This window comes from Apteryx mantelli, chromosome 1 (genome assembly GCF_036417845.1).
Source record: "Apteryx mantelli isolate bAptMan1 chromosome 1, bAptMan1.hap1, whole genome shotgun sequence".
NCBI lineage: Eukaryota > Metazoa > Chordata > Aves > Apterygiformes > Apterygidae > Apteryx > Apteryx mantelli.
This window is the reverse complement of record NC_089978.1, coordinates 128,317,695-128,343,345: the sequence shown is the minus strand read 5'-3', so window position 1 is coordinate 128,343,345 and position 25,651 is coordinate 128,317,695. Positions and strand designations below refer to the sequence as shown.

General features: G+C 39.5%; 1 protein-coding gene across 3 annotated transcripts; it reads left to right on the top strand.

Moving 5' to 3' along the window:
- Positions 1-299: 299 nt before the first annotated feature.
- On the top strand, positions 300-23,929 carry ATG3 (autophagy related 3). Of its 3 annotated transcripts, none has more exons than XR_010885007.1 (12): positions 300-482; positions 3,302-3,343; positions 6,720-6,769; positions 8,026-8,096; positions 9,885-9,992; positions 10,957-11,006; positions 12,856-12,937; positions 13,462-13,496; positions 14,208-14,363; positions 14,853-14,980; positions 15,847-16,010; positions 21,891-21,959. XR_010885007.1 is itself a non-coding variant. In XM_067301660.1 (12 exons), the coding sequence occupies exons 1-12, from the start codon at positions 411-413 to the stop codon at positions 23,778-23,780; spliced, it is 945 nt and encodes a 314-aa protein (XP_067157761.1). In that variant the 5' UTR covers positions 303-410; the 3' UTR covers positions 23,781-23,929. The 3 variants fall into 3 exon arrangements, 2 of the variants coding, with proteins under 2 accessions (XP_067157761.1, XP_067157768.1); XM_067301660.1 differs by lacking the exon at positions 15,847-16,010 and adding an exon at positions 23,699-23,929 and having other exon boundaries at positions 303-482; XM_067301667.1 differs by lacking the exons at positions 300-482; positions 3,302-3,343; positions 15,847-16,010 and adding exons at positions 4,053-4,167; positions 23,699-23,929.
- Positions 23,930-25,651: the final 1,722 nt, after the last annotated feature.

The window sequence follows — 25,651 nt, the reverse complement described above, 5'->3', positions numbered from 1 at the left end:
CTTCTGCTGCCGCGCATGCGCGCAGAGGGTCATCCGCTTCCCCTTCCACCTCTCCGGACTTCGCCCCGCCTTCCCCCCTTGCGCGCGCACACGCTGAGGGGCGTGGCAGCTGCGGCGCCTGCGTGGCTTCGGCCGCCGCTGGGAGGGGTCCTCCAGGCGCAGGCGCAGAGCCTCGGGCCGGGCATGACGCGGCGTTTACCGCCCGTGTGTCGCGTGCGCGGCACAGGGCGGGGGCGGGAGAAGCAAAGGGGAGGGCGGTGCGGCGCGTCACGTGACCGGTGGGGGGCGGTGCTCGCGGGGCCGTTGCCGCTGCGGGGGTCGTTGGCTGAGAGGCGCGAGCGGGCGTGGGAGGCGGCTGTGCCGGCGGGGCCTTAGCCCGCCCGCCCGACCGACCGACCGACGGCAGCAGGATGCAGAACGTCATCAACACGGTGAAGGGGAAAGCCCTGGAGGTGGCCGAGTACCTCACCCCCGTGCTCAAGGTGCCGGCCCGCGCGGGCGCGTGGCGGCGGAGGGGCGCGGCGGCCGGGGCGCGCCCTCCCTGGCCGTTAGGGGCAGGGTGGGTGGGGGCGGGAAGACTGCGCGGCGAGGGCGCCGGTGCCGCCCGCAGTGCGGCTCCTTGCCCGGTCGCTAGCGGCTCCTCCTGGCCGCTCCGGCCGGCTCGGGCCTCTCCCCATCGCCCTGGCGGGGCGCGGGGGGCGCACGCTTGCCCTGGGGTCGCTCCGCCTGCCCGGGGGCGGCCCGGCGCCTGCGGCCTCGGCTGTCTGCGCCGCCGGGGCGGCTTCACGTCAGAGGCCGAGGGTCTCCCCTCACCCTCTCTCCGGGTGGGTGTGCTGGGGCAGCAAAGTACCGGCCCCGATCCTGCACCGGGCGCGGGGGTGTTTAGGGATAGAGGGGAGCTGACTTGGAGCTCGCAGCTTATTAGGAGTGGGAGCATCCAACTGGGAGACACAGGCCTGTGGTAAACTGGGTGTTGCTGGCTCTACTGCTCAGGGGATAACTTGCTTGTTGCTGTCTTCTGTTGAAGTAGATAAACTGTAGCTGATTGGATGACCAGGTTTGGAAATGAAAAGGTGCTTGGGTACTGATAGCTTTAAGTCTGGTTTCAGGAATGCATTACAGTAGTTATTTTAGATAAGGGTGCAACTTTTTCTGCTAACAGAAAAAGCTAGTATCATCTCCATTATGTAAGCAGTTAGAAAGTTATGTACTACAGTTTATTTCTGTATCAGTATTACTGTACTAGTATAAGCCTGTGTACAGTAAATAATTGTATACAGTAGAAATAGGTTGCATTGTCCTTGATAGTAAATTGTAACAGCCTGCTTATAAAGGCAAACTGCACATCCTTCATGTTGCCTATTATTGTTTACTTTGGTAGAAACAAATTATAAGTGCTTTTTTGCAGTTGTTAGACCATGTACCATGTTCTACCTACTTTTTACAAATACTTCATGTAACACCCAGCTCTGGATGTTAAAGTTTGAGTTTAACTTGTCATCAGTGCTTTCACTACTGATTCTTCATGTTTTTGTTGTAGGTTTTGGGGGGAAAAAATGTCTGCTGTAGTTGTTAATGACAGCCAATGTTTGTGGTTTAAAGTATAACCTTATATGCCACATATTCTACAGCTTAAAGCTTTGGATAGAAGACAGTGGCATGCAATTATAGATTGATCTTGTCCCTTTGATGTAAATAGCATGCTATTTACTGGATAGAATATGGACCTTTCTAATGTTGCCCGCTCATGTAGTGTATGAAGGCTAAAGGGAAGTTGTGACAGGAAAAGGTGAAGTGGTTTGTTTACCATTGTGTAGTTGCCATTGCAAAGTTGGTGTTTTATGCCGGGCATAGGGTGCAGGAATTCTAATGCCCAGTCCTCTCTGGTAGTCCCTAAACAAAATGTATTGGGGGAGGTGGAGTGGAACCTTCCATGCATAGAAAATGATAATATTCTGTATATCTGTTTCCTTTAAAAGGGGTTTGAAATAAATACTCCAACTTCTAACTTTGAAAAGAAATTAGACCTATGCATTGCACTAGGTTACACAGCACAGAATGTGTACGAAAAAGTGAACAGAAGGGAACAGAAGATGGGTACTTTACCTTTTGTCCTGTGTAATTTCAGAAACCCATTTTTGTGCATGCTGCCTCGTGCATATAATTGGTTTTGAGGTTAATCAGTTAGTTGCCATCTGTGTGGTGGCATAATGCATTAGCAAGGATTCTCAGTTTTATAGCAATCTAAACTGCTAAATTAGGATTGTTTAGGTTTTTTGGTTTTGTTAATTAGCATATAGTGATGCTACAATGTTTGTACAACAGCTGTTTGGCTTATCTTGTTCTTAAATGTCTGCTCAAGAGAAAGGGGTCATGTCAAGCATTAAGAATAACTATGCTTAGCAATGGCTGATTTTATTTTATGCTTTTACTAATGACTGAATGAGCTGAAGTTGTAGCCAGAAGTGAGGTCCTTTTCAGCCACTGCTTTTTAGTCTTGATGAGAAAATCATGAGCTCTTCAGGGCAGAAAGTGATACAGTATTAATGATGGTTAGCAGTACAGACTTTTGAGTAATCGATGAGGCAAAAACTTCAGAAGTGAGCTATGCTATGGAAATATTGTTCTTGTTCAAAAGCTATTCTTCCATATCCCTAATGCTAGGGGAAAAAGGCTTCCTTGGTGCTTGAGGCTTTTCTGCAGAAAAAACAAAAACACAAGTCTTAGTAGAATCACTCTAGATTTGAATATGCAAAAAATATTGTCTTTAAACTTTCTAGATGTCATCTTTAATGCAAAATGTTTCATTTTGCCATATAAAACTAAATCATTTTGCTTCTTGTCAACTATTTTGTCCTCCACAAAAACATGACGATATGAGGAAAATCAAAACTGTTTCCATGTAATGAAGGCATAGAAACAGGAACACAAAAGCCAGTAACTTTCTACATGATTTTAACTACCATGGACATGGTTCAGTCATTCATTTCATGACTTTTTTTTAACTTCAGAGCATTGTATTGATACATTGTACTGTTGCTCACAGCTTAGAACAGTCCCCTGTGACTGAGAATTACTGATTTCCTGTCTCTTACTGGCAAATGTAATACTGAGTGCAAGGGATTTCCTTTCCTACAGTCTGTTATGTCAGTAATAAAGAAAAAAAAATACCTTATATATGTGTTCTGTTGATGATTCCCCAGATTTTGCAACAAAGTAACAGATATTTTTCTTCACCAGTAAAGTGGGGGACTCTGGTGTGTCAGCAGGGCTCAACATTTCTAAACTTTCTTTATTGCAGGAGTCCAAGTTTAAAGAAACTGGAGTAATTACACCTGAAGAGGTAAGTATTTAGAACCTTAGAAATATATTTAGAAAGTATGAAAGTAATGGAAACTTTTACTCAAAATAGCCATGTTCATTTCAAGCAGTTCATGCCTTTGTCGACTAATTATTGCTTCTTGAAGCAATAATTTCCACAAAGTGGAAGTTCTCAATGACCCTTTTACTCTACAGGAGAAGTAGATCAACAGCAGAATTCCTCTTGAGATGACACTTGGCATCTGAATGTGAGGTGCATTTTTTTTTTCCCCCTTACTGTGTCCTGAAATACAAGTAAGGAAGCTCATGCTGGGTCAACAGTTCTGTTTGTCATGGGAGTTAAGGACTAGAATAGAAATGCAGAAATGTGTTGATTTCAGAAGCTCTTCCCATGAACAATTTGGAGGGGAACTTGTACCTCTCGTGTCTTGGAAACAGTCCTCACTTACCTCACTTTTGGTTCTTTCCAAGCCTGTGGCAGAATCATTATGTATGCTTGTCCACAACAAGCATCCAATGATTTTTTTTTTTTTTTTAATTGTCCTTGTTCTCTATAAGCTGCTTTAAGTTGGTTGTATTCTGGATTGCTGCCAAGCATAGTAGTTTTTAAAGGAGTCTGCTCTGAAGGAAAAACAACAGAAATTTTTCTAGAATTAAATAAAACAGACTGACATACAGTGCTATTTGACTTTTCTGTGCTTTCTCATATTAAAGCGCTGCTGTTCTGAAAATGCACTGTATTTACAGGTGCATAAGAAAGTAATATTAAGATTGACGGGTAGAATGAAAGAAAGATGAGACAAAAAGCAAAAGATAAGATAAGATGGAAAAAAAAAACAGATGATGGTGGGTTCAAGGAAATAATGTGAACAGTAGTATTTTTCCTAATGTTGGTACCTAGTATTTTTGTGCTACGTTATGTGGCGTGCAAGTGCTTGTGCTTTCAGTGGTCCAGAAGAGCACTGCTACAAAAAACACATTTCACAATATAGTGTTTTACTGTTCTGATAATCTCTGTGTGTGCGCGCGTGTGTGTGTATATAGAGTTTACACACACACTTCCTCTCCCCTCCCCTTCCCACCCCCACACACGTGTGCATGCATACATATATATATATGAATCAGAAATATAACCGTTGCTGGTGAAAGTCCAGATAATGTTCTACTAATGCTTAATCCCTACTTGATCCATGGGAGAAAACTTTTGTAGCAATGATGAAAGAAAAGGTCCTTCCTGTAGAACGGCAAAAACCACACTGTGCTACATTCAGCATGAATTGCTGGTCATCCCTTGAACAGTCTTTTCTACTCTCTGATGTCTTTGACCATTATGTTCAAGTCCTACCTAAATCTAACAAAACAATCTTTGTGTATAACCATTTCCTTTGATAACTGCTTTGAAGAATTCATTTTATTCATCCTGTCAGCATCTATAAGATGCTAGGATGTTGTCTTTGAATGAATTTGAGATTCATTACCCAAGTGATCCAATTTAACTTATATTTCCAGTGTTTTAGTCTGAGACAGTGACCATTGTCAGACTGGGTGGAATTCTTGTGGTTTGGCTCTGAAGATAAATCTAGTAGCAATAAGGCTAAAGATGACTTGTTAATCAAGCTCAACACCCACTCCCTCTTTTTATGTATCTGTGCATTTGATTTAATTTTAACAAATTCTTGCCTGAGTCCTTGTTAGTTAATACCTCAGAACACCACCTGTTTTAATTTCATATATAATTACAGGCAAATCTTATAAAATCGTTCTTTCCAAAAGTAGAAAAAAAATGTCGTCCTGAAATTGCTCTCTTGCCAGTTTTGTAATACCAATTCAGGACTGTAGCATTAGTTCTTGGGAAGTAGAAAGTGAAACACCAACTAGCTTAGTTATACTGTCCAAACTGAAGAAAGTGCAAATGAAACTTAAGTTTTTGGGTTGGTTTGGTTTTGTTTAGAAACTTACACTGTTAGACCCCAAAAGAGCACTTTACATCAGTGCCACAAACATTGTTCTAATTACTTGAGCATATATATTTTTATTATGTAAAATTCTGTAACACATGAAACTCCAGCATTCTTCAAAGACTAATGGCTTTTAAAATTTCCATGTGTGTGTTGTGAGAAATTACTCTTTTCTTTCAAGTGAAGATTTCTCTTTTGCTAGAGACTTTTCCTGGAAAGTGGGTGAAAGAAATCACTTTTGCAGAGATTAAATCTGTTAATCCATATAGAACGCATGTTGTGGTATTATCCACTATGCTGACATGCCTTGCTTTGGAGAACACATCAAGAAAATAGCTGACATCTTTTTGCAGCAAGCCTTTGGTGTCACTGTACAGCAACTTTCAGTCAACTGAGAAGTATGTTATAAACTGGCATTTCAAAACAAGAGAGCAACTGTAGTAATCAGTATGAATCTCAGTTTCAAAACTAACTGATGCAAAATGCAGAAAAAATCGCTCTTAAACACAGGTTTGCCTTCCTCGGGTTCATGCAGAAAGAAAAGCCCAGTGGATTAGACTTCACTGGGTGGAGTATGAGTTAGTATACGTGAGCCTAGCATGACTCTTCTAATATCACTTTCAAGTAGTGATACAATTTTAATAAGTATCTTGGATACTAAGAACAAGTAGTGTGAAGGTTTTTAATATATTTTATTAGAATAAGTTCTACACAAGTTTTCAATGCACTAAGCACTTGTGTATCCATATCTAATCAATATCGGTGAAGAACTATCATAGCTATGGTCATTACTTAAAATGTATGATATTTATTCCCCTGTTGCAGTTCTATCAACGGGTTCAATGAATTGGTGTCAATCTCACTTTTTTCATCTTGCTGCAAGACTGTTTTGACCGCTGAAGGAGAACTGAGCGTGTTTGGGTTTTTTGTTCTTGTTGGGTTTTTTTTTTCAGCTGAAACTTGAGGAAAATATAGAAATGCTTTTACTAGTTTAGTTTTGGGGAAAGCTTAAATTCAATTATTAGTCTTTTCACATTAACCTCTCTTTGCTGTCTTTAAAAACTTGGAAGATTGGTAAATAAAACCATTTTCTTCATCACAAAGTAAACAATTGTCTAATAAGCTTTCTTGCTAATTGCAAGACTGATAATACCAGAGCTTTTGAAATTTTTTCTGAATTTGCTATTGTGAAGCTTAGTACGTATTTCCTTCAGATAAAGTCAATTTAATCTTTGTGGGCTTTCAAGGCTAACTGAGAAATGGAGTGAAAATAAATTATTAAACAGATGTAAACAGTTACTTTTTTACATAGTTAATTTATCAAAGGAATGTACAACTGAAATACTAATATTGCTGAAGCTGGAGATTCTGTTCCCTTATATTATATTTAACAGCACTCTTTTTTTTTTTTTTTTTTTTTTTTTTTCCTGCCCTTAACAGTTTGTTGCAGCTGGAGATCACTTAGTTCACCACTGTCCTACTTGGCAATGGTAAGTAAAATCAAAGGAATTATAGAAAGCTTGCATCCCTGCCTATGCTTTGACATGATTTCCATTGGATGCAAATAAATGGTTGTCTCATTTCAGAATACCATGCTGACTCTTGCAGTAGAACTTCTACTGTTTTTTACGATGAGGCTATATAAACTTTAAGTCAGGCAGGTCTTATTTATTGCTCTTGCTAGTAGCAATTGTGATTTTTTTTTTTTTGGTTTTGTTTGTTTTGTTTTCCTAAGGCTGTACATAAGCTACTATGTCCTGTGAACACTTTCAATGCCTAAGCCTCACTAGCAGTGTGTCTCCCTGAGCTTGTCTTAGCATTGTTAATTCAAAAAACAAAAGACCATATCCAACTGGAATTGCTAAGAGCTGCTTAAAAGTGCTATATTTTAAACAATCATGTGATAATTAAATTTAGTCAGGTTGGTCCATATCAGATCACTTTGTGCCACACTTGCCCTTAGAAATCCCTTACCCTTCCCATGTACAAGAAGGGTGCAGATAAAGTATTTTCTTGTGTTTTTTTGGAGTCTTGCATTATAAAAACTAATCAGTCAGTGCCTAGATGGGCAGGGCCTGTGCCCTCTGCCTCATTAAGGTTCTTGACTTTATACTGGGCCATGCAGGGTTGAAGGAGGAGTTGACATTCTCAAATCATCATTTCTTGCCTTTTTACCATCTCTTTCAGAGAAAACATGATGTTGAATCTGGCCTGTGTGCCAGCAGTTTGGGTCAAGCTATTTAGAATGTTACAGACTTTTTTCCAATCCAGAAACCACTGAAGGTGAAAGCAGTGCTTGAGTAATGTGAGCTTGGCAAAGATAAATTAAGCTCTAGTGATGATGGCCAGGTTTTATATCTCTAGAGGTCTGTCTCTTGCTTTTTCTAAAGTTACTTTCTACAAATGCCTGGGAACATATTATTGCCTGTCCTGGTAAACGTCATACAGACGGGACTATGTTCTGTCAACCTGTCTTTGGTCACCTATCTCAAAGTGAAAGTAGTTTTTGAAGCAGAGAATATTTTAATTTCAAAACTCCATAGTTTAGGGATGACCAACCTTTTTGACCCCATGCCTGTATATCAAAGCCTTTGTATAGGCAAGAGCAAAGTCATGGAGAGCAAATTCTGGGAATAGGTCAAGAGGAGTACATAAGATGTTCCTGTTAAAAAATTGAAAATAGAAGGGTTCTTTTGTTTACGTATCATCAAATTCTCAACCTTTTATGGTGCACTTCATTTTACAGGGCTTCAGGAGAAGAACTAAAAGTCAAGGCTTATCTGCCAACAGACAAACAGTTTTTGGTAACTAAAAATGGTAAGGCTGAAGTTTAAATACAAGTGTTCTTAGGACTGATAGCATGGTTGCCTGTGCTATCAAATCTACTGATTGTCTGTATTGACAGGGGAAGCAAGTATCTTGCACTTCAGATGTTTTAGCTTTGTGATATTAAAAAAAGTTTAAGCACCTGTACATCTAAAATCTTTTCCTTAGGCCAGATGTTAGTGAGGCTTTATACTAGTAATGCAACTTGCCTGGCTGAAGTAGAAGTTAAGCTTAAACATCATAAACCTCCTTGTCTACCTTTTCTTTGTCCAGTCCTTCAACTTGTATTCACCTTCTAACAAGGAAAAAGGGCACCTGTTTTCCTTCTTCTTTTGGAAAACTTGGGTTGTTGAAGAGTTTCCAAAATGTCTTTCATGGTAACATTGGTACTTCTAGTTCTGCTTAAGATATGTAGTTAATATCACTATCACTTTCAATAATAGTGATATAAATACCATTTTAAATCAAATTTTGATCAGATTCAAAGGTATGTATAGTACTTGTGGTGACTGTCTTTTTAATAAAATGGTAAGAAAGCTAAGATCTTGGCGCAACTATAGGGAAACTTTTTTACTCAAAAGATCTTGTAGCAAAATGTATCTAAGGTTAAAGATGCCATTAGATGTACCTGCAGTACTAACAACAGCCTGAAGAGATTAACTGCACTGGATTGTGTTTCATACTTTGATTTCACTTGCTGGCTTTTGGAGTCTTGCAGTGCACTGTCGTGTGCAGATGCTAATAGTACTGTTGGACAGACTTTAAGGTAGTCTTGATGGCTGGATGGCCAATTGATCTATTTGCAATTTCTCTTTTCTCCCCCTTCCAGGGTCCCATGCTGCTCTGATCCTTCTAGGTCACATTTCAAAAGACAACTATCCAATATTTGTGTTTCCTGTCTGTGCCATCTCTGTTGTTAGTGGCACATAGGCCTACCACCTGAGTAAAAGCTGTGGGCCAGGGGGAGGTCAAGAGCTGTCTACAGACTCTATTTTGGAAGTCTGATAAACTGGGGGATGACTTTCCACATTGACTTTCACCCCCTTTTTCCTTTCTGAAAGACTGACAAGCAGTTTACAAATTCTGTACTTTGTGCAGTGATTGTTTTCCCCAGACCGTAGAAAAGGAGCATTTTTGACTTGTTTAAGCTCATGGAAAATGTCTGTTTTGCTGTAATCAGATCTTCACTCTTTCTATGACTGTTTTCTGAAAACTGTGTTTAAATCTATACCTGAATGGCTCTGTAATATGTATGACTGAAATTACTCTAAATAATGCATTAATTTTAACCCCTTCCAAACTTCTAGATGATAAGTTATAATTAAACACATCTAATGTATTGCATAAATAGCTGATATAAACTTCTAGCAGAATTCTGAAGACAAATCAGATTAGTAAACTCCTGATGCTAATCTAGGCAAGTTGTACTCAGACTGAAAGTTGTTTAGTGATGTGAAGAAAACTAACAGGTTGTCTCCAGTCATTAGCAAATGAGTTGGCAGTCTAAGGAGATGTGATAACTTAACTGCTTTCTCATCCTTATGGGTCTGGGTGGAAGTGGTCTAATGGGTAACAGAAGAATGAACTTTAAGGCCACAGCAAGTGATATACTGTGATATAATTTCGTGCTTTTGTAACCAAAAGATAGCTCTACGATTACTTAAATAAGGATATATGAAAGACCACCATATTTCAGAAGGCTTTGTAGGATAAATTTTTGCTTCCATCTGTTTTGTTTGGGAATGGCTGCAGTCATTTTTGTTTTGCAATTTTTTGCAGTGCCATGCTACAAAAGATGTAAACAGATGGAGTATTCAGATGAACAGGAAGCAATTATAGAAGAAGATGATGGTGATGGGGGATGGGTGGACACTTTTCACAATACAGGTATTCAGATTCTTGTCTCAGACTTTGCTTTTGTTAATCTAAAAGATTTTCTGGTTTTAAACTTCAAATGTGAAATCTTTCTCACGTATAGATGGCTGTGTATCAGTATCTAATCTGGAAGAATTAGATTACATTGTCAGCTACCCAACTGGTTTGTGTACGACTGCTCAGGTGTTTAGCTGTATGCCTGTATAGGTCTGAAATAGGTTGCTCTTTAGAGGTTTTGACAATATTCACAAATTACTTATTATTATACAAGAGGTGGTGGGCACCAACTGAAACACAGGAAGTTCTGTCTGAACATAAGGAAAAATTTGTTTACTCTAAGGGTAACAGAATGCTGGAACAAATTGCCCAGAGAGATCGTAGAGTCTCCATCCTTGGAGATATTCAAAAGCTGTCTGGACACAATCCTGGGCAATGTGCTCTAGGTAACCATGCTTGAGCAGGGAGGTTGGATTAGATGATCTCCAGAGGTCCCTTCCAACCTCAACCATTCTGTGAGTGTTTTGCCAAATAACGCTTTGTCATGAACTCTGTTTTCAACATGCTCAAAAATATTCACAAATGTGTGCCTCCCTTATGAAATTGACTTCCATTACTGTGACTTAAGTGCCAGTACACTGAAATACTATCCTAAACTTATTATTTACATAAATTCTTTAAGATAAAAATTCAGATTACTTTGCAGTGTTCTATCAACAAAACTTGTTTGAAATGCAAGCGCTACACTATCTTGTGCTCCAATGTCACGGGTATGGCCTGTTCATGCTTGTCCAGCACGAAGCATGCTACCAGTACCAAATAAATTACCTTTCCAATTTCTAAAACTGTTGCAAGATATAACTGGAAAGATCATATGTTGCTTTCTGAGACCTCTGCAACCTCTTACTGTAGTATTCTGTAGCAAAGAAACAAGATGCTTTGGTGCAAACTTGTAATAGTCGTCTTGCTCCATTAACAGGTATAGTGGGTGCAACAGAAGCAATTAAGGAGATCACACTAGACAGTAAGGTATTTGTTTCTAAACTTTTTCTTGTTTTATTACAGGACCTAAAGGCAATAGAAGTCTTACTTGCAGCAATTTAGTACTGTTTGTGAAAAATTAATATATGCTTTGCCACTAGAAGACATGTTGTAAATATTCATTGAACGCAGTAGCCCGTGATGCTAGTTTAAGCATGTGCATCCCCTTATTACCATGTGTTTACCAAGGCAGTGTTCCTCTAGTAATGTCTTTAGCCAGTATGCTTTTGTGCCAGGCTTCTACAAACTGAAAGTAAAAATCTGTTTACAGTGATACCGTATCCTCATGTCTCAAGCTAACGTTTGGAGATCCAGCATAAAGAAAACATTGTAGTGGAAAACCATGCAGCAGTGTAAAGTATTTCTTCACAGTCTTTACCTACTGCAAGCAGAGTTTAAATATGTTGTTTGACAGACTTGTGCCCTCAGTTTCAGAAGTAATAAAACTGTCTAAAGGTATATGTCTTACTAAATTATCAGTTTCCAAAAATGTCACTCAGTAGCAGGAGCCAAATCTGAAAAACTTAAGCGCTCAGGAAACTGAGAGCAATTGGAAGTACTTGGAATGGAAACATCAGCTAACATATTTAAGAAACGGGGAGATAGGTACTGAGAGAGACAAAATGCTTTTAAAGACAAGTTGAGTGCTAAAATGGAGTTCTATCTGTGAATTACAGTAGTTTTGTTAAACCATCCAATACAAAGCTTTGGGTTCTCAAAATGAGGGGAAAAAGAGAATGTGCTGTCGCACACTACTGTGTAATTGTAAACAACTCAGGACAGTATTGATGTAATTAACTGACATGCATGTACTTCAAGAGGGTCTGCGCTCAACATAATAAAAATACTACTTTTTCACAAGTCAAAAACATAAGGGTGGAAGAAACAATTCAAGGAATACCTAAAGATCATCTATTTCTACAAAGCACAATACTTGTGGAATGTACAGTAATGCATAACTGCCAATGTGTGTTGTGAAGTGGGTTTGACCTCTGATGTGTTGTATGTAGAAAAAACTACTTTGTACAGTACTTCACTTCCTGGACCACAGGTCCAATCCAGAATGACAAATCTTTGTTTTTCTGTTTATGTACTGTATGCCAAGCACTTCACAACTTAGTTTCTTGTTGTTTTTTCCAGTAAGGAAACTGGCCACTTAATGTTTACAATTAAAACAGCTTCTAACACAAGTGTTATGCATAGGCGTGCCATGCCAAAAAGAAAAAGCTGGCTGAGGACTTATGCCATATTCATTTTTGTTGGACTCTGCTTCCTCCATCAACAGTATCAAAATATGATACCTTTTGGCGCTCTTATGTGTTTTAAAAACAATTACGGAACAGTTGCACAATTGACTATGGGTTACATCACACCAAATCTTAAACTGCATGTTTAGTTATATTTATAAATGTACATACAAAACCCAATCAATTTAAACAGGCTTGTGTGATGCTAAAGTTATGTTCTTTGGTGGAAATTCTTATCTAATGATTTTGCCTTTCATTTGAGATAGGTGGGCTTTTTTTTTTTCTTTTTAAGAAGTTATGGGCTGCTTCATTCCATATTTATTCTTTCTTGCTTATGAATTAAATCATTCCAATCTACAAACTCAAAGGATAACTTAGTGGATTTTAGGCTAGGATTTGTAATTCCCAAACTTGGTTTCAAAATATTTGTGTTCAGAATAGTCCTCATTAATATTGAGGAAGCTGTTTTTCTGGATAGCTTTATGTATTGACTGGGCTTGTAAATACTTTATAAATTTGCTGAGGCTGTTAAGTTTTATATCTTAAACACAGCTGTCTTTAAAACGGTGTTTTCAATTTAATTTCAAAAGGATAATATAAAAATACCAGAACGTTCAGCATCCTATGAAGATGATGATGAGGAAGATGAAGGGGAAGCTGCAGACATGGAAGGTATTTCCTGTTAACTTGGATGGGATGTACTTTTGCAGGCCTGTAACTAAAGCAATGTGCTTTAAGAAAATACTACTGTTCCTTTTCATGGAATTCCTGCTAAAAATCTCAACAGGCACTTGCTCTCTGCCTTCTTTCATATGGACTTATTGATGCATGATTTCTCTAACTCATGAATAATCCTGCATGAATTCTAATGACTGGGAAATTAGTTTGAGTAGCAAAACAGATCCAAGTAAGCTAAAATTAGGGATTTAACACAGATTCATTCCTACTTCATAGCCAGACTTAAACTCTGAAAATTGCCTACTAAAAAGCTTTTCTTTAAGGATTGCTCATCGTATACTTAGTCTGGGTAAAACTTGAATTAAGAAAAGACTATTGTCTGGTTTGGGGTTTGGGAAATCTGCTCAAATAAAACATCTTTAGATACATGTAGATCTTTTTTTTAAGGAATTGTTTCTGAATGAGAAATGACAGCTAGCTACAAGCTGAACACAGAATTTTATGGGTCTTCTTTTCAGAATATGAAGAAAGTGGGCTCTTGGAGACAGATGATGTGAGTGAACAGTTTTCTATCTCATCTGTTACAATGCATGTTACCAGTATGAGCACAGGGCAAGTAAAAATAATGCTGACAAATGGCTGACATAACAAGCTTTTTATGTGCAGTGGGACTGAGCCTGGTTTCCTGTGGATTTGTCTTCTGCAGATCTACTGCAATAATCTTAACTCTTAGGTCATCAAAGATTTTGGTTGCTGATTTTTGCATTCTCCACTGACCCCTTCCACTTTGCTTCCATACAGTTAACAGGAGGTATCACGTGCAGTGGTTGTTCTTGAGGCCCATGTGTGGTGATTGACTGGCTTATGGGTTCAATAGATTACACTAATGCTCCAGACTGTCATGAGAGACAGGAGGGGGCACTGCTAATTTGGAGCACTCTCCTAAAGTATAACCTGCATAAACTGAGACCTCCACCTTATGAACTGGAATTGTCTGAGCTCAAAAGTTATTGGAGAAAGGAGGGAGGGGGATCTGGCAGTGTAGTTGCAGGGTTTCTTAAAAAAACAGACAACTTAAAAAAGGGGGGTGGGGGAATTGATATTTCTAATTTAAAAAAAATGCACTTATTAATGTTCACTTAAGATCATTAACTTCAGTTTTCGCAGCCTTAGAAAACTGCTTAGAATGGGAGAAGAGATAAGACTGTGCCATTAGGTATGTTGTATTGCTTACTAATGTTGTCCTTTTTACCTTGAAAACCAGGCAACACTTGACACAAGACAGATTGTAGAAGCTAACAAAGCTAAAGTTGATGTTGGAGGGGAAGATGCTATTCTACAGACTAGAACTTATGATCTCTATATAACTTATGACAAATACTACCAAACTCCAAGGCTCTGGTTATTTGGATATGATGAGGTATAGTTGTGTGTGTGGGGGGGGGGTGTTGTTTTGTTTTGGTTTGGGGGTTTTGTTTTGTTTTGTTTTTTAACTTCTGAGAGATTAGATTCACCATGTCAAATAGCATAGCTATTCTGTTGCTACTTGCCTATACACAGTTCAAGTTAAAGGAAAGAAATAGTGATAAAGCCAGTATATGGTCAGGGTTGCAGCCGGGACTTGCAGAACTTGCAAGAAGTAGAAACAATTAAATAGCCTGAAAATTGTACTTGGTAACGTAGCACAAATTAGAAGAAAGTAAATCCGGCTTCTTGAAATCTGGTGGTGTTATGCCTATGCTATATGGATTTTAAGGCTCTCCATTCTTTCAGTGTCCCTTAGAAACTGTGCATGTTAGACATTTGTAGCTTATGGAACTTCATATGTTAATGGTGTTAGAATTGCTGCAAAGGAGCAAAAGATTTTGTTAGTAATGCTTTTGTTCTTACATTCCTTTTCTCCTTCTAGCAACGGCAGCCTCTAACAGTAGAGCACATGTATGAAGATATTAGTCAAGATCATGTCAAGAAAACAGTGACAATTGAAAACCATCCTCATCTTCCTCCTCCTCCCATGTGCTCAGTTCATCCATGCAGGTAAGTCTTTGTTTCTGGTCTGATTCAGCATACAGACATAAGGCATTTTACTGATCTTCTTAAAAACTGGGTTCAGATTTTTTTGGATGTATTTCCACATTTGACTGTTGTGGTGATCTGTTGGTTCCTGAGGGAGGATGAAATACAGACAGCAGTAGTTCCCTGAAGTGATTCCAGTGCCTGCTTCTGGAAGCATATTACACAGTTAGAGCTCTGTTTGTGCTCAACTCAGTTTGCTGCTTTCCTATGGACTCCAGAAGAGGGCAGACTACCGAAATTCTCTGTAGAAGAATGTTTTCCCATACTTTCTCTTAGTTTGCTGCTTTTTAGGGGAAAAGTATAATGTATACTTTGGGAGCAGGAAGAGCTATTTTGAAGTAAATAATGTTTCTTGTTTTGTAAAAACTACCTTCTACTCCCCCCCAGAAGTCCTTGGAATTTTATGGTGGTAAATAGAGGCCCTGTAGTTGCTATACTGAAATATTTGTTGAACATGAGGGCAAAACCGTCATATTTTTGAGGATCTCTTCTGCTGCGTTTTCCACACTTCTCAGTGAAGATATAGAGAGACTGTAGTTAGACTAGCTACACAGATATTTTTCCTAGGTCTTTGAAGGTGCCTTTCCTCTTAGGTGTAGGCCTGCCTTAGTGATACAGAGCCAGCATCTTAAACAGTGCAACTTCTCAATGCTTTGATAGTATGAAGGTCTTGGAGATGTGAATTTATGCTTTGGTTTCCATTATCTAAAAAAAACCACTCTTTGAATAGTCTTGCATATATGGAAAAAGTTCAGATTTCGAGTTTGGGCCATCCACATGCTGAATACTGCAGTACAGCTCTAGTCATCCATTATATCTTTTTTGAGATGAAGGAAGACTGAAACTGGAAAAGGTAGAGAGAGGAGAGGGTGACCAAAATAACTGAAGAGTATGAAGCTGCTTTCAGATAAGAAACAATTGAACAACCTGGTACCCTTCAGCTTGGAAGACAGCTGACAGTGACCTCCATCATGCCACAGAAGGTGAATAAGTAAGTAACAGGTGTTCAGTCTTTTTCCAATAGCAAAACCAGTGGCATTGAATGCAACTTGCAGGTGGCACTTTGAAAGCAAACAAAAGGAGTAAACTCTATGCACAACACCTAATTAAATATTAATTTAAATAGAATCAGTAAGGTTTTTGACACTGTCTCCCGTAACATTCTTATAGGCAAGTTGATAAAGTATGGACTAAATAAGCAGGCAGTGAGGTGGATTGAGAACTGGCTGAATGGCAAAGCTCAGAGGGTTGTGATCAGTGGCACAGAGTCTAGTTGGAGGCTGTAGCTAGCAGTGTCCCCCAGCAGGCAATATTGGGTCCAGGCTTGTTCAACTTCTTCACCAGTGACCTGGATGAAGGGACAGAGTGCCCCCTCAGCAAGTTTGCTGATGATACAAAACTGGGAGGAGTGGCGGATACACCAGAGGGCTGGGCTGCCATTCAGAGAGACCTGGACAGGCTGGAGAGTTGGGCGGAGAGGAACCTCCTGAAGTTCAACAAAGGCAAGTGCAGGGTCCTGCACCTGGGGAGGAATAACCCCATGCACCAGTACAGGTTGGGGGCTGACCTGCTGGAGAGCAGCTCTGCCGAGAAGGACCTGGGAGTGCTGGTGGACACCAAGTCAAGCATGAGGCAGCAATGTGCCCTTGTGGCCAAGAAGGCCAATGGTATCCTGGGGTGCATTAGGAAGAGTGTTACCAGCAGGTCCAGGGAGGTGATCCTGTCCCTCTACTCAGCCCTGGTGAGGCCACACCTGGAGTGCTGTGTACAGTTCTGGGCTCCCTAGCACAAGAGAGAGATGGAGCTATTGGAGCAAGTCCAGTGAAGGGCTACTAAGATGACTGGGGGACTGGAGCACCTCTCATATGAGGAGAGGCTGAGAGAGCTCGGGATGTTCAGCCTGGAGAAGAGAATACTGAGGGGGGAATCTTATCAATGCATCTAAATATCTGAAGGGAGGGTGTAAAGAAGATGGGGCCAGACTCTTTTCAGTGGTGCCCAGTGACAGGGCGAGAGGCAACAGGTATGAACTGAAACACAGGAAGTTCTGCCTGAACATAAGGAAAAACTTAGATGACCCTGCTTGAGCAGGGGGGTTGGACTAGATGATCTCCAGAGGTCCCTTCACAAAATCACAGAACAGTTGAGGTTGGATTTAGAAAGCAGTATGACACTAATGAAAGGAAAAATTTGTCAAAGGTTTTTAAGGGTAAAGTTATTGTTTCTGAGTTAGAAAGTCCCTAGGTGACATACTGCTGGAGACTGCAGGAGTATTTTGTGGAAGCACTGCTAGATGCTTGCTCTGGCCTCTTTCTTGAGCACCTTCTATGAGCTTGTTGGACAAGAAGCAAGTCTAGGCAGACTCTTGGTTTAATGCAGTAAGGTCTTTCTTGTACCTTGTGAACACATCTGTTTTAATATGTCAACCTGTTAGTGACCCTGATCTTATTTTTTGCTGTCTGCAAGATTTTGGAATTAAAAGTAAATGCAGCTCCTTGTATAACTGGTGTTTTTGAAGGAGTGTCAGGTGAGATGAATGTAGGTGGGGAGCATAAAAGACTGGCTAGGAAGGAAGATGATTAATCAGCAAAGGAGAAGAAAGTCTGAAGCTGTGGCTTGATTTAGAGGTCTTGGAAGCCCTGCTAATTAATTGATTGGGAAGAAGCTTCTGTTGATACAGGTTTCCAAGATAAGTGGGAATGACAGCCCTGGCTGGTTAGGTAGAGCTGTGGGTTTTATGCTGGGCTGTGACTATGGTGTAATCCATTTTATAAATTTTGCAAACTCCTGCTCAGAATAAGAACACAGATTTAATACTAGCCTGTGGATTCAGACTGAGATTCTTCATGGAGGGGAGCTGTTAGTGTATGCGTTCATTCCTTCCTCTTAAGAGAGCGAAGTGCCTGTTATGTAGTCCACATCTACTCTTGAAGAAACTGTTTGCCTTATGATACTACTTCCAGTTAATCTTTTTAGGATGGAAGAGAAAGTTAATATTGCAGTGAGACATTCACTGGTAGTCTTAGAAGGTGTAGAGAAACCTGTCTAGTCTTTTCCAAAAAGAAGGCCATCTAGTTGACTGGCAGCTGCTTCTGATATTGCTGATGCAACTACTTGACCTTGGAAGGTTTGAAAGGGTTGTCTTGAAATGTGAAGGAAGTGGCTAACTGATAGTATATCTAAAATGAGTTTTAAATGGTATTCTGTGAAACAGCTAGGTGCCAATATTGTAAAGTCCTTGGCTAAATGAATTGTCTCATGCTGCTTGAATCTTGAAGCATTAAATATGTTCTTTTGTTCCCTAAGGTGAGCTATTCCATTTCCTTAATTTAATAAGGCTTACAACTAAGAAGGCCTATAATTGCAATATTTAGCTAGCTCTGCTGCTGTTGCTTTCCTGCATGTTACAATAATTGTGTAATGTGAGATATTTAGATGGTGCTAAACTCACCTGGCTGTTTGTGACGTGTAAGTCTTTATACCCTGTGTCAAAGGAAGGCATTGAAATGGGGGAATGTCACTGTCAACTGCTTGAGATTGCTTCTATTTTGAGTAGTCGGTTGAAACTATTCATCGGGCAGCCCTGGTGGAAGTTGTATTTCTTGTCAGCGTTTTTATCATTTATTCCTTATGATAGTGGTGGGAGGAACTTACTCAACTTCCGCATTAATTGGCTGCAAACTGATTTAAGCAAAGTTTTCAGTGGTTTTGTGTGAGTTTTATGAATGGACTACAAAGCTGATTAACCGCTAAATGCATCTACAATTAGATACCAGTTACTTATGTTAATTCCAAGAATTTTTCATCTATTTTGGAATAGTTGGTGACAGGCTTCTAAGGTCTTGGTTCTTTGTTCTGTATATGTACTCTAAGTACCTGCAGGGAAGTGGGTAGAGACAACTGCAAGGACCACTGAATTGTACATCTTAAGGTTAACTGAGGGTTCTTGCAGATTCTGAAAGCTTCGAGTAAAGATGACCAATCTGTTTCTTTTTTTCCATGCGCTTGTCTCGTGTGAGCAGTTACAGACACCGAATCAAACTTATAGCTAAATTTCACTTAAAAGTACATTGTCCTAAGGAGTGTTGAATTCTGCTTTGTTATGCAGCCTTAATAGTTGTTGTCCACTACACTGAAAGCCCTGTGGAAGGCTTTTTTTTCTTTCTTTGAACTGGGGTGGCGGAGGGAGATGACACCAATCACTGTTTTTTTCCCTTATGTCAGGAGGGCCCTTATTTTTGACCTTTACTTTCTGATGATATGTATTTCCCTTCCAGCTGAAACACAGATAGTGTCAGTTTGACAGCTGTGCTGAATTCCAAAGTGAAGTTAGTGACAAATATTTTGACTGGAAAGCTTTGGTCATTTTCAAAGCAGAAGAGGGGTCTTCAGTTAGAAAGTGAACACTCTCAATGTGAGCATGAAGGGACATTTAATCTGTCTAAAAATAGGCTCCTTTTCAATAGGAACAGCAGTGTCTGACTGACTTAGAGTACAAGTAACTCCTTATATTACTTGAACCACCTCAATAATCAGTTGATACACCAGAAAGTAAATGCAGTGGTTTTAGTAGATGTTTCAAATGTCTGATTTATTTGATAGCTGACGGTGATCTACAAACAGGTCCTGAAACAAGCATTGGTGAGCATGTAATATTTGCAGTCATCTTGAGTAAAGAAGACCAGTTATCTGGGGCTATGATAGGATTTTTTATTTATTTTTTTTAATCAGGAGTAAAATCTTAATCAGAAGTAAAGAAATCTATTTCTAGACAGCAGAGTCCTTAAATTACATTTCTCCCGAGGTTATCTTATTTCTTTTAATTTAGGGGTGGGGGGGAATGTATGCTTCATATTAATTCCTCAAAATTTTCTTAGAGAAGGAAACTGAAAATGGGAAACAAACTTTTGAAAGGTTATAAAGCACTTCTGAAGCTTTTAATGTGTTACCAGAGGACTATAAGAATGACTGTCATGGTGGCTGATACAGATTTCCAGATATCTAACCTGCCCTTTGAAAGCTTACGAAACTAAACCTCATTGAGACATGTCAGTAAGACTTACTAAGCTGAGCCAATGTTCCGTAAAAGAGTTCTAATGGTCATAAGATGACCTGTATTTTGGGCCAGTACAAAAAATATCCCATCGCTACAGACGAGGTCAAAGCTTAAATTTTGATAGTGGCCAGGTTTCTGTGTCAAAGCAGCTGCCTCTGGCACCTGATATGACAAGTGTGTTCTGCACAGGCATCATGAGGAGCCAATAGAATTGGAATCAACTGTGAGGCCTGACTGGTTTGTAAGGAAAAACAGTACAGCAAATGACAAATGCTGACCTTCAGTATTTCTCCAGACTTTCATGTTCCTGTTTACAGTGTGTTTTAGAAACTTTGCAACAGCTTCCTTCCTTCTGTTCCTAGTCACTGTCAGCATGATTAGCTTTGGGGGTAAATTTTTAAATGCCAATTATTAGTCATTTATTTAGGTTTGCGTCGTGGTATCAAAGCATGTTCAGTAAGTTACATGCTTACCAGTCTTCCTTGCTCTTAGTAAGCACATTAGTTGTTTCGGGATTAATATTTTGAACTAACATTGTTAAATAATTTGCAGTGTTGGTGGGTGTCCATAACCCTGCTTGGCCTCACTGATTAAGGATTGCATACAGAATCACGAATTTAAATCAGAAAAGTTGCAGGGTAGATAAAGTTAAGATCAATTACACACCTGGGAGGTTTTTATTATTTATTTTAACTCAGTTGGTCATACAGTGGTTCTCTCCTCTGACTTGGTGTGCTCTTCATCCCCTGATTTATGGGGTGTAAGAGCTATCCTGAAAACAAGACTATTACATCTGGACTTTAACTGGTCGTGGAAAGATCTGAAGTCTCCATCCTTGGAGATATTCAAAACCAGATCAGGTGAGGTCACGAGCAAACTGTTCTAGTTTACCCTGCTTTGAGCAGGGACGGTTGAACTAGACAATGTCCAGAGTTTCTTTCACCCTCAGTTATTCTGTGATTCCATGATGTATTTACAGAATCAGCTTTGTACCCAGTTGTTTGTGTGGTTTGTAATAGGTCTGTTGTGTCACTGATCACTTAATGTCAAAGCACTTGTCTAATGAAGTGTTTATCCCCTAAGAATGCTTTACAATAACAGTCTAATTTAAAGTGCTTTTCAGCACCTGGGGACGTTTTTAATCATGAGAAAGCAGAAGGTACTTTAGAGAACTATTAATCTGCCATAGAATCCAAGTTACAGCTGTGGCCAGAGAAGGTTTCCATGTCATCAGTCAGTCCCAGAGCAACAGTTCTGAATTCACACAGGATTGATTTAACCCTACCTTTCCTAGGAAACTCAATACAAACTGCAGAAGTGTTTGATATTTCTTAAATTCTGCAAATTTAAGAGTGCAGCGAAGGAAGCTAACAAAGTTGCATCAGTTCCTAGGCATCATCCTCAGGGATCAGCTGGAAACTTCTGGTGGCTTGCTGATGAGGAGGAGGATTAGCTTCTGGAGACTTATCTGATGGCTTCTTCGATGGAATTTAGCAATTAAAAATTATGCTAGTGACAAGCAAAATGTACTGCCTCTTATTATGGCACTCTGTCTGGATTGTAGCATAGAGCATCTTTGTTTCCTTGTGGAGGCAAGAGGCTGACAGATAACTTGTTGCATTCATCACTTAATATTAACTTTCAGTTATTTTGGGGACTATTTTCCTAGTAAACTAGTAAAAAGTAAAGTTTCTTCTTGCTGCTGCTGAAGCTAACTAGCCAAAACTATTTAATTTGCATAAAACCTGATTTTATAGAGATGAAGGAGTTACTTTTCTTTTAAATACCTTTACTGTTTCTGATTTGTTTTTTTAGGCATGCAGAAGTGATGAAGAAAATAATTGAGACTGTTGCAGAAGGTGGGGGAGAACTTGGAGTTCACATGTATCCTTTTTGATTACTGCATGGTATTTTTAGAGATTTGCTGCAGTGTAAGGCACTAATCCATGCCTTGGGGTTCCTAAACTGGAATGCAGTGGTATGTGAAGTAGTCAACAGCTGTTTGTGGTAGTACTTACTGTAGTGGTGGGATGAGCACCTTTGTGCAACAGACACAGCTAATCAGTTGCCTGGAGAGTGAGAGGGGGGAGCAGGAGCCACAGCAGAAAGTAGTGAAGATTGAAGGGACAGGGTTGAGCCCTTGTTTGTAGAGGTGGAAAAGGTAGCTGTGAGCCTGAAGCTGAGGTCCCTTTGTGGGAGGATGTATTAGAAGGATGCAGATGGAGGTTCATAGACTCTGGCCAGAATATCATCCCTGCTGTTGGTACCTGAGCAAGTAAGGTTTGAGAATCCATGGTATAATATGATCACAGGGTAAATGATTCAAGAATGTAAGTATGCTGCTACTATAGTAGATTCAGATCTGATATTCAGGTTCTGAAAGGTGTGGAGGTCCCATTATTCTCTAATCTGCACATGAGCAGTGTTTGAAAGACCTTATATTCATAAAACATTCAACTAACAGAAAAGCATTGAAAATGGCTAAAACAGTTCTGAACATCAATATTTAATGCCTCACAATTAGAATTTTCTTTTAGTGAGGTGATTGTTCTTAAATTGTAGTAATTGCTACAATGCTTTTTGACTGGAGTAACTTCCATGGTAGGAGCAAGTATGTCCATTCAAAATAGTGATCTAACTGCTTTTGCTGCTAGAAAGCTCTTGAGCACCTATAGGTCCTGAATCAGAAAGATTCATGCTCACTGTATAAGTTGAGACTTGCTCTAATTGTGCAGTAAGCAACTGAAACTGAACTGAAAAATAAATTTTCTGACTGAGTAGTTCGAGTCTTCCACTTCTCAGTAGTTAGAAATAGCTTATCTTCAAAATCTTGATTACTTTTTTTTGTTAAATCTCAATTTGCTTAGAGGCAATTCTTTACTTCATTATCATCCAGTTTGTGTTTGTTGAGAAATGATCTATAAGACTGATGTGCCAAAATGGTAGGTTTTACTTCTATCCAATACTAATGTAACTGATTTATTTTTTGAGTTGGCTGTCTGCTACAGTCCCAGGTGGGCAGATGTTTCAGTTTACAGTTATCAAGCATACTGCAGATTCAGGCCCAATGTGTTTTCCAGGGTGACTTACGCAAAGGGGACTGGGAAGGTCTCCCTCAAAAAGGCAGACTGCTCAGCTTAGCAAAGCTAATCACTCTACTTTCCCTCGTCAACAGGAAGGAGCCCTTCCAAAAGACAGTTCAGAATAGCAGCCTATTTCTTTTTCTGAGCTTCTGAAAGTCTGAGAAGGAGCCTCACTTCCCCTGTAGCTACAGGAAGGTAGCTAGCGATTAGCCTTGCTAGGTGCAAATTTGCCTTGGCATTTATCAGTACCAAATGTTAGGTGTGTAAATGGAGGTGTAAATATTGAAGTGTGATTTTAATAAGATTTACTGAAAATAAAGCAGGGAAATTGATCTGAAGTTAAAACAGTAAGGTTCGAGTGTTTGGGCAAGCATCAGATATTATTACCAAGATTCTGTTGTCTTAATTCTCAAGTCTCTTAACCTAAGTGTTAATTTACCATTAGCAGGAAATATTGGTGAACAGACCATTTGGATGTTATTTTTGCTTTATTTTATGCCATTTCTAGTTATTGTGCCTTTTCCTTAACTAGAAACTCAGGTATCTTCTTATTTTCTTGAAATTTGTACAAGCGGTCATTCCAACAATAGAATATGACTACACAAGGCACTTTACAATGTAACTAAAATAAGAGATGTTCTCTTCTACTGATCAAATCTGACTTTTTTTTTTAAATAACCCATACATGTGACTTATTCAACATTATACACAATTTCTGTAATTCTAACCTTTTATCAAGTTGATGCATTAAAATAAACTGTTCCATTACCAGCCTTTTAATAAAAACCTTTGTGTGTAATAAATAAATCACTTTCATTCCTATACACATACTGCACTAGGAGGTGGAATTTTTTTCTCAGTAGTTCTGTCAGCTTCCTTTCAGTAGAAGACTATAGTTTCTCTTTATCAGAAGTTAAAATATGCTTTTGAGTAGAAGCCTAATGCTTTGGCTTCGTTACTAAGATGATTCCTGAATATGTGATTTCTCCCCCTTCCCCCCCCAATTTTAAATTTGTGTGTGAGCTAACTTTTTTCCTAGTTATGAACAGTATGTTTCCCTCTAACTGGATACAAGCTTTGAGAACTCGAAGAGAAGAATTGATAATTATATGTCATGAAAACTTAACTGCATGTTAAACTAAACTAGCTGCAACTAACCAGTCTTTGAAAGATCTTGCTCAAACATAAGTGTAAATCTGCAGTGTTTTGAGATGACTTTTTGGGGAAACAAAGGAGGAATACTAATATGTAGTCTGTTCAGCTTATAATAAAGGCAAGAACAGTTTTCTGACACAATTGCAGGTTCAATGGGAGAGAAGACTGCCATGCTAGAGCTGGGTTCAGTCATGATCACTTGTCTCTACCTCAGCTACCTTAATTGATAATTTTATAGCACTGCTTCCATATTTAGGTAATTATACATGGAGCCATTTATGAATTCAGATATTGCAGACGGATCCAGGCTTTAGCCTCTACTTTCTGAGAACACTGGCAGCCACCTTCCCCTCCCCTCCCGCACAAACACACTCTGTAAAAACAACCATTTTTCGTTAATGAAATCAAGACTACCATATTAAGTTCATTTAAGGAACTCTGCTCAGCTTTCAGGGCAGCATCTTTGTCTCCCAAACATCCAACTTGCATTCTAAAAGGTAATCTGTGAAGTCAGGTGTATAGTACTGTCTGAATTTACTTTTGGATAGAAAGGTTGACACAACTGGTCCCTGTGTTGGCTGTCCTCTGTACTGTGCTCTTTCTTATGAGTTTACAGTCAAGTTCCAGCTACTATACTTAAATCAGCTTGCTTTCTTTTGATACCCATCTTGGCTTCCTTCTTTTTGGATAATATCTTGTGCAAGCATTGCTTAAGTGAAGAGTAACACCAGCTGAAACCTGTTAGAACTTAACTACACCCGCTGAGTCATGCAATAAAATTTTCCTTTCAGACACATTTCAAAGACATTCTGTCCTTTTTTTGAAGGACAGGAAGGAAGTAGCTGCCCTCCACCCAGCAAATAGGGTTTGACAGGAGGGAGGGTGAGGAGAAAGGGGGAGTTTGAATCTTAAAATAACCAGCATTGACGTTTGGGTTTTTTTTTCTCTGTTCTGTCAGAATTTTTTGAAGCCTCTTCCCTAAAAGCTGTCTATCTTTCTCCTTTAGGAAGGTGAATGTTGGTCTTTCACTGGTCTCCAGGGTATGCTGGAGACAGCAAATATGACATTCATCTTTCATGTCAGTCTATTGATGGAAGTAAGTGGCATGATTATACATTTTTAACTGGAGAAGGCCTTTTTCTCTGACCCTAGCATAAAAAACAGGGGCAGCAGAGCTAGCCCATGGCTTCCATCAGCACCACGGTATTTAACGTCTTACAGTACACTTGTGTTGTGATTGCCACAGGTATCACAAAACCTGACCAACACATGAAAATGAGTGGATGCTTGGTGACTAATGTGTGTGTTGCTCTGCATGGCTGGATGTACTATTGGCTG

Bases quoted from the DNA above. Each gene is read 5' to 3' on its own strand.
- ATG3 (XM_067301660.1), top strand. From the start codon at position 411: ATGCAGAACGTCATCAACACGGTGAAGGGGAAAGCCCTGGAGGTGGCC. The intron at 6,770-8,025 runs GTAAGTAAAATC...TTCATTTTACAG, and splicing joins CACTGTCCTACTTGGCAATG to GGCTTCAGGAGAAGAACTAA. The intron at 9,993-10,956 runs GTATTCAGATTC...CTCCATTAACAG, and splicing joins GGACACTTTTCACAATACAG to GTATAGTGGGTGCAACAGAA.